Source organism: Aedes aegypti, chromosome 3, assembly GCF_002204515.2.
Source record: "Aedes aegypti strain LVP_AGWG chromosome 3, AaegL5.0 Primary Assembly, whole genome shotgun sequence".
NCBI classification, from domain to species: Eukaryota; Metazoa; Arthropoda; class Insecta; order Diptera; family Culicidae; genus Aedes; species Aedes aegypti.
Window position 1 is genome coordinate 1,104,066 of NC_035109.1, and position 13,312 is coordinate 1,117,377.

Genomic DNA, 13,312 nt, shown 5'->3' on the forward strand with positions numbered 1-13,312 from the left:
GAATAGTTGTGGAGTTTCTATTAGATTGTGCATTTTTCATTGTACAGGGTATGCAACATCCCTACTGAATAGCGCTCAGTCAGACGACGGTACGGTTTTCTCAGAACCCTGGGACAGTTCTCAATGGGATAGTTTTCTACCTCAAGACAGTAAGTTCGTTTGGATTTCTCAACAATCGTTAAAAACTAATGCTTTGCTCTCTATTCATGTTCTGTAGACAACGCCGACACTATGCCAGTCAGAGACATCCAAGCAAGCTGTGCGACTGGTGGAATAGGTGGAGGCGGTGGAAGGCTGTCCGAACGATACGGGTCGAGAAATGAGCTCTCGACCTACAACAGCTTGTCGTTGCGTCGCAACGGCCAGCAGAAGAAATGCAGTGTCGCTTCGCAAAAGGTTGCTACGATACTGCGATCCAGGAGCTGCCGAGATCGGGAGATATTGTGTGAGTACATGCATTTTATATCTCTATACATAATTTTAACTTATGTCGGTGGCTTTATTGAATCAGTGCTTCGTAAATTGCCGTTGAACTACATAATCTACTTTATTTTTTATTTTTATATATTTCATCAAAATCAAATTATTTAGCAGCGTAATATTTTTTTTGCAGTGCGGGGATAGTCATTACGCAATTGAAACCAGTGCAACGATATTTTGCAATTTCTCATCGTAATAGGCTGTTTTTCATCACGCCAATCTGCCATGAAACGATCTACTTTCCTGTACTGAATAATGCAGAGTGGTAATAGTCATTACCTAACTGAAATCAGTTGTGTTATGACTATTACGGGACACTTTTTCATACGCTACTTCCTTGAGTTGCGTAATGATCATTATCCAATTGCAATATCAGTAGGAAATCATCAATGTCATTATGTCAACATTATTGTAAATTCGGAAAAATAGCATTCGGGGTGATGGAATTCGTGGTACTGGTGCATTCGGGGTAATGGAGCTTATTTCTTTACCTCTCTTTGACTCTAATTGATTGTTTAATTTAAAGTTTTCATTACAATAAGTGGAACTTATTTAAAGCACAAACTTATTGAAAAAGGGCAAGGCTATCCTAGTTTTGATGAAAAATATTGCTGAACGCCAAATAACATAAACATTTTCTGATACTAACAAAGCGTTGGCATTTTCAAAGATAGTTACAATTATAGTCCGGAATGGTAAAATTCACTTCACTGTGCCCGTCCTTTGTGAATGTACATTTGAATGCAAGCATTCGATCAATACTATTTTAGCAGAAGGCGAATAACCTCCGCCTTTAGAGAGTGTTGGAGGTCTTTCTTACTAGTTTATGTTTCTTTTGATAACACACTGTATTCCGACCAGCGTATTGTTGCATAATTATATTGCTAACTTTGTTAGCATGATTTTTCGTGTGGTATACATTTGACTGAATAGTAGTTAAAATGACAAAACATATAACAAAATTTCTTCTGCAAGTTTGTTACAAAATGTGGTGTAATTTAAGCACAAAATTATAATTCAATTGTGTTTCATGATACAGGATGATGCATAATTGAATTATGTCCGATTTTGTCATTCCTCACAGAAAAATTTGTCATTTAATTAAGCTAATCAAAAATTATGCAGAAAAGTGTTTCGTAAAATTATCCCGTTTGATATTTTTTTGTTATAAAATTTGAATATTTCAGCATTTTGTTTTCCACATTTCTATTTTTTATTTTGAGAACAAGTTCTAGTACGTTAGTGATCGATTGTAGTTCAAAGATTGCATAACGATTTATTTTGACTGCACATCTAATTTTTTATATTGTCGCACAGCTACCAAACCGGATCGCGCAAGTGTGACTCGCGACGTGCCTTAACTCGCCGCATTTTGAAATCAGTATTTAATTGTTGCGCTGCATTCTTACGATGTTCACGAACACAGCGCAATATTCAAATATTAGTAGCGGCGCTTGGAGATTAAGAAAAAATAAATGTAAACCAAATGTTTGTCCGTATTTCTGCCGGATCCATAATATAATCGGAAGTCAATTTTCGGTTTTGGGGTAACTTTGATACTGGGCATGTAATGTAGGGTCGTATCCGGAGCGAGCAGCAAAATTGGCCGACGAATTGATCAAATAATTACAGTCACCAATTTTCACTGCACTCAAAAACGTCTTTATTCCACAATTTATTTTTCTAGAATCCCCCTCACACATTTACCAGCTAACTATGCTATATTCTTCACGTTGCCCCTAGTAACGGCCGCAGGCGTAATTACACTGCACAGTGGTCCCGGAATCAGTTTTACGCGGAAAGATGCATTTTGAGCTTTAGAATGAAACATTGGACAAAAACGGTCTTCTGCAAAGTTGTTTGTATTAGTTAAGCCTTTTGTTTGGTTTTATTGAAAATTAGGGTGGACCACATTTTCATAAAAATTGTGTAACTAACTTTTTTATTTGTAGAAATTATATTATACATGCTTCAGCAAAGTTGTAGACCATTCAATTTCAAACAACTTAGCCAAAAAAAGTTTTTTTTGTATCTCTTAAATTGACCGATTTAGAGCTTTTTTCTTACGGTGACTTAGGGTGGTCCGAACAAAACTGGTTTCCTGGCTCTAGAGTTTTCAATTCAAATTTCTCATCAAAGTAGTCTATGAAACACTTTTAGAGCTTCGAAAAATGCGTAATTCGGTGAGTGAAGAAACTCGCTATCTACTTCCGTTTAAGAGTTATTGTTGTTTTTCTCTCAAAAACATGCCTACTTTGATTGTGAATATCTCTGATTGGGGCAAACATAAAAAATATCTTTTGACGGCGTTCAAAAGACAAAATAAAATTGTATATTACATCAAACAATTTCAGATGTGTTATTTTTGTAACTCTAATAAAATGCCTCTAATAAAATCTAGTGTGGGGCAAAAGTTCGCTGGCTAAAACACATAATATCGATCCTTTTATGATAGGCATACTTTGCACCAGCCGTAAACTTAAGTTTGACGAAAACTACACACTAAATTTTCATCAAAAAATTGCCCGAAACTGGGTTAATTGTAATGTTATCAAAAATATCAGTTTTTCGCAAAACTATGTGGAAATGTAAAATTTTGGTGACAGTTTTCACATGATCAGACAAATTTGAAATTTGACTAAATTTGAAGATAATATGTGGATTTTAGGCAATTTGCAAATTTTTCCGTGATTACATGGGTCGAACTTTTGCCTCACTGTGGGCCAAAAATTGTTTTCAAGCATTTATGCAAAATTAATACACCTCAAAGCAACCTTATGATAGGCCTAGAAACGCCCTTACATAAAATATTGAAAAAGATTTTATCTTCAATTGGTTCCATGCCACGAAAGTTCGACCAAAAATTACAATATTCACGTCGAAAAACAACAACTAGCCAACTTTTCCAAATCTCAATCGATTTTTATGATATTTGGATTGAAAGTCTCTTACTTGAATAGCATTCGAACCACCATGACATTTATAAGATTTGTTTTAAATTGAGCTAGAAATCTTCAAAAGAAACTTACCCCACTCGAACTTTTGCCCCACTTTACTCTACCTATTTTTTATGATTATATAATCAAGTTCCTACAGTAAACACATAGAAATCCGCAACCAAACGATTGTGTAACATTATTGCGGTTAGGACTGGATTAATAGAAAACGTGGATTAGAATGTATGCGATAAATAAAATATTATTATTTATATAAAAACGTTATATAGAAGTTTTGGCTTTGATAACAAAAATGGCCCAAGTCCATAAAAATGCCTTTCGCTAAGAGATTTGAGACAAGATTTAAGCTCTACTATATCATACGCAGTATACATTTAATCGTATACGATAGCGAAGAGTAGTAATAGAAGAGTGAAGGTGATATACAGTTAGTAACAAAAGTCGCTAACCAAATGCTATTTTTTTCATACAAAATTCCCAAGTTTGGAAATCTGTATCTCAGCTTCAGGTAATCTGAATTGACAGAAATTTGCATAAAAAACTTCAAATAACCTGTCGAATAGGGTCCTAAAATGTTGAATGAAATCTTGTTTTTATTTAATAACACGAAAGAGCATGTTACTGTAACTACTTTAGCAATTTTTCCCGCTCAAATAACGGCTATATCATGTTTAAACTTTAATTTAAAAATTGGGTTCATAAATGAACCTTGACACTTAAGATCATGTTTGACGTTCGCTCAGTCGACAAAAACACCACAGGGGTTATAGTTTTTTCACTGGGGTTGTTCCTATCTGACATTTCGGAAGGGACACGGAAAACAAAATACACCCAAAATTTGAGTTTAAGCCAAGGGGTGTGACAAAATCTAATAAAAAACATAAAAAATGTTTTGTGGACTTAAACAAACGGAAAACATTAAAAAATTGAGTAAACAAGTGTGTATGGCCTAAATTTAAGCGTTTGGTACTAAAATTGGGACAGGGCTTTAGGACCCAATTCATGAATTTTCAAATAATTTCAAAAGACAGAAGTAAGTAAACGAGATATTTGTATATTTCTCTCAATAATAAACATCTAATAAACAATATTAACATCTCTCGGCTATTACTTTTGTCTTTGAATAACACTCTTTGAAAAATGAATTGAATGTAATGAATTCACTACAGACGAAGGGTAATTTGCTGTTCGTTAACCAAATGTCAGCCATTTCGGACTACCAGCTGAGTTACAGATCCCCAAACCGGGCCATTTTGTATGGAAAATATGGAAAGGTATACTTAATTGCTTCAAGTTTTTTGAGCATCATGTGAACAATAATTGTATTCCATTCGGGTACATGTCAATGTTATTTTGATTTTACTTGCAAAAAATTCATGTCGTCTACACAAATAAGAACTTTCATTGTTTTTAGAATGAAGGAACTGTCCTTAACGTGTCAAATACGTTAATGACAGTCTATGCTATGCTGTGAAGGATGTCCCTATCGCATGTGGTAACTATAATAGAGACTGAAGTGACTAGACTTCTTTCGGATTTCTTTCTTTTAAATTGCATATTCGAGCTCGTTGAGATAAACTAAGTGTCTGCTACCCTGCTACCCAATCCAAGTACATGAAAGAACGGAAACTGTTTTTTTAATGCAGAGCCCTATGATCAATTATCATTATCTGTATGACACATTATTTGAACTTTCTGTCATAAGTACGGAATCGCTTGAAAAAGCATTGTAACACTGAATTGAGTATTGCATCACTTTGAAAAGTTTAGCATCACTTTAGAACAGGAACACCCATGACGCTATATTTTTAAACCCTTGTTTCCTGAAAAAAATAGCATATCCAGGGTTCTGAATTTTCGGAGAATGCTTTTTTCGCTTCCTCACGTGAACATCTTTTATCGCTCACAATAATTTTCCCTGGAGTTACGACGGAGGATAACCGAAAATCACTCCACTCTGGGGATAATTTATTTTTCACTCCACCATATTTTCGCTCACCAACTGCCCCCGAGAATTATCACTATGTGGCTAAACAAAAACTAGTGCCGGCGACGGGATTCGAACCTAGAACATTGCTAAAAACAACCGCGATGCGTGCACGCTAACCATGCTACCACACCAACTTATTTGGTTTTATGATTTGGTACATAAAAGCAACTGCTGCTCGTGGCGATGGATACAGGAAAAGTTCTCCATGGATCGGAGAAAGAGAAAACAAAATTCTCACTGCTGCGGAAATGTGCAGTTATCTATTTTCGGTTTGTTTTGTGGACGGATAAAATCGCAAGGCAGCTGATCGCTGAAAATTGCTGTGAAGGATAAATCCATTATCGAGAGAGTGAGTGGGAATTCAGAGGCTTGCAGCATATCTGCATGTGATTATTGTAAATCGTCAATCTACAAATTTGCTAGAATAAATTAAACATTAGTTCTCTTATGGTTGCTGAGTTATAAAAGATTTTCTTTGAAAAAAAAAATGTTGCTTTCAAATACCAATATCTCCGAAAGGCTAGGATCTTCAATTTTTTGGCGGAAAAACTGTGAGGAACTTTTGTGTTTGAAGAGGGTTGTATGACATTTGCCAGAAAGTCGTTTGCCAGAATCAATTTGCCAGAATGGACCGTTTGCCAGAAAACCATTTGCCAGAATGGACCATTCCCCAGAAAGTTATTCCCCAGAAAGACCATTTCCCAGAAAAAGATATACCTTCATTACTTCTTTTTTGTATAGCAACAGTTAGGCGTGTAAAATCCTTGGATTTTTTATGCATTTCAGCGTACGATACATAATTATATGGAAAATAAATCTTTCGTAAGATTTTTATCTATTTGTTTGATAAAATGTTTTGAACTAATTATGGTATTATAGACTTAGGGGGGCAGATAGCTGTAGGGGTAAACGTGCAACTATTCAGCAAGACCTAGCTGAAGGACGTGGGTTAAAATCGCCCAGGCCGATGATTTATTCGAATTAGAACTTTTCTCGATTTTCCGGGGCATAGTGTACCTTCGTATCTGAAAAACGATATATACATGCAAAAATTATTAATTGGCAATGAAAGCTTTCAGATAATAACTGTGGAAGTGCTCGTAATTACAATAAGCTGAGAAGCTCTGTTCCAGTTGGAACGCCACGCCAAATAAGAAAAATAAGGTATTATAGACTTCCGAGGTTTTATAAGCATTTGTGATCATCTCCCAGTATAAGTTATTAGCAACTGTATATTCAACATTATATCAATGATTTTCCCTTCTTTGAATATTAAGCTGTTCTTTAGGGCTAACAAATACTAGGACTTATATGCTTCATTGGAGATTTGCCCTTCTTTAGATCATTGGCTGTTCGTCATCATTAAACTGAAAATGTGTGTTTGCTGCCTGCAGCTTACAGAGGTAAGGGGCGATCCATTAATTACATAAGACCATTTTGGCGGTTTTTAGACCCCCCTCCCCCCATAGTAAGATTTTTTGTATGAAAATTAAAAATAATTTGTATGGCGCGTAAGAAATCTCAAACCCCTCCTCTCATAAACTGTTACCTAATTAATGGACAACCCCTAATAGAATAACCAATATTGTATCAAATCAATTTTCAATAACCAGAGTTAAAATAAATAATGGAAGGTAGGTGACAATAAGTGTTTGTGAAGAGAATTAAAGTGAAATTACAATGCAAAAATCGGTAAATGGATAGTCAACATCACATGTTCCTAAATAAAGCAGGTATACTGAAAGTGAGTTGATAATGGAATGTTAACCATGACGTTTATCTAATAATCTTCAATGACTAAAGTGATTCCATAAACATAAATCTTCATAACTGACTTGTTCCGTACAGCATAAGATAAACAAATATTTGTGAGTATTTCGGTTTACACTGTTAATCATGACCATGTGACACTCTTCCAAGGGATATTCAAATATCTCCGGAACCAGACAGCTGAAACTAACAATAAGGGTAAATACTGATGATTGAAGAGTTTTTCGGCAGCCTGTCGCAAATGGTGTGAAACTGCTATGAATTGTAACAAAAACAACATGGATCGATCAATCACGTTGTTTTTTCTTATTATAAATATTAAAATGTATATAATTTGGCGCAACATTCAAGACGCGAGTGATGTACTGCAGAAGTGACGCTAAATTTCAATTATTTTTTCGCTGTAGCTGTACAGTGCTAGTAGTACAATCCTCTTGCTATAAATATTCTGGAAGTTTGTAATACATTCTTTCATACTAAAAGTACAAATAATATGAGTATTTTTACGATACCTGCTAGAACAACTAAGATTAAGGTATGTAAAGTCATTAAAATTGAATAAACATGTATTGTTATTGCATCGATCACAGTAAGCGGAATCTAGGCAGTTGGGAGAAGGAAAATTACTTGCTGAAGCAGTTTTAACAGTGATCCAGTGAACAGTGGATTTGTGCTTTTCGGAAATATTTGAAAACAATCGTTTTTCCGAAGAAAATCTCCAATAACTCAGCAACCATACGAGATAGAACAATAGTTTTTCAGCAAAAAGTGGGGCAATCAAATGTTCTAAAAGTAATTGGAACAAAGTTTTTGCAAGAAATTATCGTATAAAAAGTAATTAACAAAAACTTATTTGTCAGGACCACCCTTACTTATTTGTTGAAATATCATAACTCGCGAACCAAAAGAGCTAGAACTTTAGGTTCTTCGTAAAGTTGCTCCAATTCGGTTGGTCTAAAATATTGGAGAACATTGAATAGGCCTAAATGCGTCAGCAAAAACGTAAACAAGCAGATAAAAATTCTGTTTGAAGGTGACTTTGATCGGCAATGTATAGGGCCCCATGATCAACATTATTAGTGATTAGAGTAGTAGCCTAAATACCTGTTCAAAATTAATTCTCGATAACTCGGTTTAATTTAGACGGATCTACCTAAAAGTGCGGGGCCCATAATTGTATATGGAACTGATTTGGAGGTATGTTACAGATCATATTCTTGAACTAGCCGACTTTTATTTCAATTATAGTTGAAACAATAAATCAGTTACCATCTTCGGGACATGGTTTGTACACATTAAAGACTGGTAGTGGATCTCGTTCTAGAAGTTAAGTCTCTATTTTAATGCAAGTCTCTATGTTTAACAGAAGGTTTCGAAAGTCTCTATTTAAGGCAAAATTGTCATTAAAGTAAACTTTTCTTCATTCTGCTTGCAGCGAATCTTACTTCAAGAGGTTCCAGAGATACCTTCAGAGACTACTACGCGATATTTTCACAGGTTTTCTAGGAATTTCTTTTCACATTCCTCGAGGAAAAATTTAAGGAATTCTTGTTGTGATTAATACAAAAATCTCTTCAAGGGTACTTCTGGGATCTCCTTCAGAAATGTCTCTTTTGATTCCACCACCAAGTCTTCCAAAAAATCTTCCAGCGTTGTTTCAAGGGATGGTTAGAGGATATTTTTCGTAATTTGCTCTAGGAAATCCATGAGCACTTCAACGCTTTTCTTGATTTTTTTTATTTCCCCAGTTGTAACTTTAAAAGATCTTTCGAAGTTTGCTACAGGAGTTATCTCAAGAAATAAACAAAAAATTCATTCTACAGTTCTTGAAGAAATTTATTTGAGGATTTTTCCAGGAAGATCTACGTGAATTCATATGCCAGTTCCTCCAGTTATCCTTTCAGGTATTATGTGGATTCCTTCAAGAATCCATCCACATTTGCCCTAGGAGTTGATCTTAAAATTCCCAGTGAGATTATTCGAGGATAAATAGTTCATACTCTTCCATGAATTTCTCTTCAAATTTTACCTGGGATTCCTCATGAAGCTCCTTCAGAAATTTCTGTAAAGATTTCTCTCACATTTCATGCGAAATTACTTCTGCAGTTCTTTTAAACAATTTATCGTGTATTTTTTCAAGTAAAATCTTCACGGTTCCCTCAAAAGTTCATCTGAGGTTCCACATTACACTAAAAGAAAAATTCAAACCTGCGATAAAAGAACTTAAATCATATATTTTTTCGTTGTTTTATTTATATGATGCAGTAGCCGGAAATTATTTCTAGGAACATTAGGGACCGTGAGAAGAAAACAAAAATTTGACCAGCATACACAAAAAAAACTCTTTTCAACCTTCTTTCTTTCCTGCGTCCAAAACTGTTAAACCATTAATATAAGTATAGATTGCAATACAAAATTATCTAAACTAAATTATTAATCTATAAAAACTGAAACACAAGATGATCAAAAAACATACTCCGGAAAATCGGAGCCTTAAATTCCGGAAAACCGAATCCCGGATAATCGAGGCGCCGTATAATCGAGACTCCGGATAATCGAGTCCGACCTGTACTACAGCAAACATTCAAGTAATTACAATAATTTTAGCAATTCACTTACGAAATCCTTCGAGATGTTCTCATGAGCCCAAGAGTTCTTTCAGAGAACTTTGTGGGAGTTCATCAAGGGTTACTTTCAAACTAAATCAAGTTTCATCATTAAGATTGCATTCTGAAATATCTCCCGAATTTAAAAAAAAATCCACCAATAATTTCTGAAAAAATAAACCTTGATGTCTTTCTGGAGATATTCCTGATAAAATTACTGGGGAAATTATTTGAAGACATCCTTGAAAAACATTCTTCCTGAAAAAATCTTAGCAACAATCACTGGAGTAATTCTTGAAGGAATTCTCTGGTTGAAATCTGAACGATAATTTTGAAGGAAATTCTATAAAATCCCTGGAAAAAATAAAAGTTGAAATCTCAAAGATGTATGAATGTAAACGACAATCTGGATGGAAGTTTTATGATCATTGGATACATTCCTTGAGCACTTATGATTTTCTTGATAAAATTCTGAAAGAATCTTGCAAGGAATTCATGATGGAATCTCCAAGGTAACTTCTATGGTTACCCTTAGCAAAAATCCTACGTATGTGAAACTCACAAAATGAACTCCTTAAGAAATAATTGGAGTTCATTTGGTGATTTATTTTAAGAAAACCTTGGGCAAGTTTATTGATCTTAAAGGCATTTCTTGCATCAAGAATCAATCCCGACTCAAAAACACAAAATTGAGGAAATCCAAACTTCCAAACTTTCTTAGAATAGGGAGCCGTATCAAATTCTTGGCACTTTTGATTCCCTTTGGCAGTGGTTTTTGTTTTTTTTATTTTGAAAGCTCGGTAGAGCTCATATTTGGCTACAATATGCGTCGTTTTAAAGCGCTTATAATTGAAAAGTTTCAGAAAATCCGACCGAGAAAAATCCCAATGCCAAAATGAGTCATGGAAGTGCTCGGCACCCTACCTTATTAAAGCTGTAACGAATCACTGTTTTCTAGTGCTACTTTGCCAGCTATAATTTCCACTTCCATGTAAATTTACTGTAAGTCCACTCGATAATTTTCATTATACTAATGTGTTTCTGAACAAGAATTAAGAATAGAATAAATATAGGCCTTTTCATGTGACAGATCCGTCTATGCATTTGTTTACATCGGTGGAGGACCGGTGCTAACACGGGCCTGTCATTTTCATAGAAGAACTGTCAAAGTGCTTCCCGATCAGCTGGTTTGAGACGTCATGTGAATCCAGCTTCTTACGATCGCTATAAAACAATGAGGGGTTGTTAACATTTGATATATCTTGCCTACCGATTTTATAGCTGTGTCTTAGTAGGCTGTTATCTAGGATTGTTGATTCAAATGTCAAATTTTTTCACCGATCGGTTTCTCATTTTGTTCGTTTTAATAATGATTTTCATTTTTAGGTGCCTTCAAAAATACATGTCTATTCTTTAAGCTCAGTTGTGGAATTTGAAGTCAGTCTATGACTCGATGTATTCAAGGTACAAATTAGAATAACGAGCGAAACTAAGGCCACTTTGTACCAAGTCTATCCGGCGTAAGAAAATCTAGTCCGGCACGTCAACTGTAGTGTAGCTTTCATATGAAAATCACGTACCTACATCTAGTAAAGTAAAAGGTTTTGGATTGTCAAGCGGGATTTGGTTCAATTCTCTAGGTCGGTTAAAAGTCTGTTGAATTTTTGAATATCATACAGTTGTTGTTTGAGAGGGACTTTAACCCGAAGGTCATTCGTCCCTCAATATCATACAGTGTGGTCCATGCACTTTTATTCACAGCATTGAAATACGCAAGCAAATACGTCGAGCCTGGGAGGGAGAAACCAATACAAAATTTCTGTACGTCATAGTGAGCCGAGATTCCGCTGTCACGAACTGTCACTGTGAGCCCAGATCTCAAACAATGGACTAACATGAAAAAAGCGAGTAACTGATTAAAACACATTTCCGTATTTCTTCAAAAGTGATAAAAATCGAATAAAAATCAATTCATGCACATAATGCAAGTAATGTCACGTGAGCACCATTTAATCTGATTGAACATAAAGCATTGAAAAACGCATCGTTCTACTTTTCCAATGAAAATGAATATTTAGTGCGTAGAAAACTGTGGCCCTTTTTTTCATATTTGTCAGGAAAGATCGAAGGTGCACAATAAAAAGAAACTACCGATTTTCTCGAAGCCTGCCTTGATTGTTGTTGGCATACTGGAGTTATCTTGCAGTTCAAAATAACGTTGTCTTATATTTCGTGTGTAGTATCGGTGCCTCCCTCCCAGCGTCGAGCTATAAGAACAAACTCATTTGCTTTGCTTTAGAGAAAGTTTTATTCCCTAGAATACGTATGATATCTGATTACTAACAAATATAGTGTTTGTCTTATAACTTACGGTGAAAAACTACGATTACGCCCAAAAACGTAGCAGAGAAATTCCAATATACATTATTGGACACGTCTATCTTATCGAGCACCCAACAAAAGTGAAAAGTATACTTTAGTTATTATAGTTTTCGTCAGACGTAATCCTTAGAGCCTAAGGTCACGATTTAGATCACCAGTAGAGGTCTAAATGTGTACCACTTCAGACGGCCGAAGCTTTGAACATCCATTTGGAACTCATGTCATTTCCCTTAAATATAGCTGAGCTGTTCCGAAACCTTGATTCCGCTGAAATAAAGATTATTTTGTTAGAAATCATTCGATAAATTAAATACAAATTGAACAAACTATCGAACGCTAAAATAAGTTGACATTTTCTATGTTTTCGTAAATTTTCCAGTCAGGCCCAGCTTGCTGCGATGCTGCCATAATAAATTATGGTGTACGCAGCATAAGTCAAATAGGGGTGATTCAAAATTTTATGGCAGCCAAGCGTAAAAAGCTGGTATCCTATAGCCTATAGGCTCATTAATTTACACGTTTGCAATCAAACTATTACAACATCATATCAATATATCAACATAAGTCCCATCACTTTAGTCATAATTCTACAAAAGCATCTAACATTTAGACGACGTTCACCTTAATTTTGAGGGCCCCTAAATCGAACTCCGCACCGGGCCCCAAAAACCCTAGCTACGCCACTGCCTAGATATGGCTTTGGGACTAATGTGCAATGTGCTATGTCATATAAAATGTCACTTACAACGTAATGCTTACTTGTTACTTTGCGTTGGGAGCCCCCCATTCCTTTCGTTTCGAAAAAAAGGAAAGCTCTTAAGATATTCGCAGCGCCACTACCAGCTAGGAATTTCATCAAAAAATTCATTAATACTTCATACCAAATTCAATCTTAACTTTCAATGGTTCTGCAAATAGGAAGTAATTATTGCTACAATATTACAGTAACTTCGAAATATATGCCAGTAATTTCTGTAATAACTTATCATAATATATCCTACAATTCTGTTGTAAAAATACCTATAAAATTAATAAACATTTTCAGAAAATATTTTGGGGGTTCAATTTAAGAGCTTTTATCAGGGATGGATTCGAAACCTCTTTCTTGTCGGTCTATCAATTCTATC

At 35.1% G+C, this 13,312-nt stretch overlaps 1 protein-coding gene across 5 annotated transcripts in view; it reads left to right on the top strand.

Annotated features, from left to right (window-relative positions):
• Window positions 1–13,312, top strand: part of LOC5568568 (protein sprint) — a 64,205-nt gene that overhangs the window by 29,987 nt on the left and 20,906 nt on the right. For all 5 annotated transcript variants that reach the window (XM_021854990.1, XM_021854993.1, XM_021854995.1 and 2 more), the window contains exons 10-11: window positions 48–149; window positions 218–445. In XM_021854990.1, coding sequence (XP_021710682.1) covers window positions 48–149; window positions 218–445 — 330 coding nt within the window. The remainder of the gene's footprint in view (window positions 1–47; window positions 150–217; window positions 446–13,312) is intronic.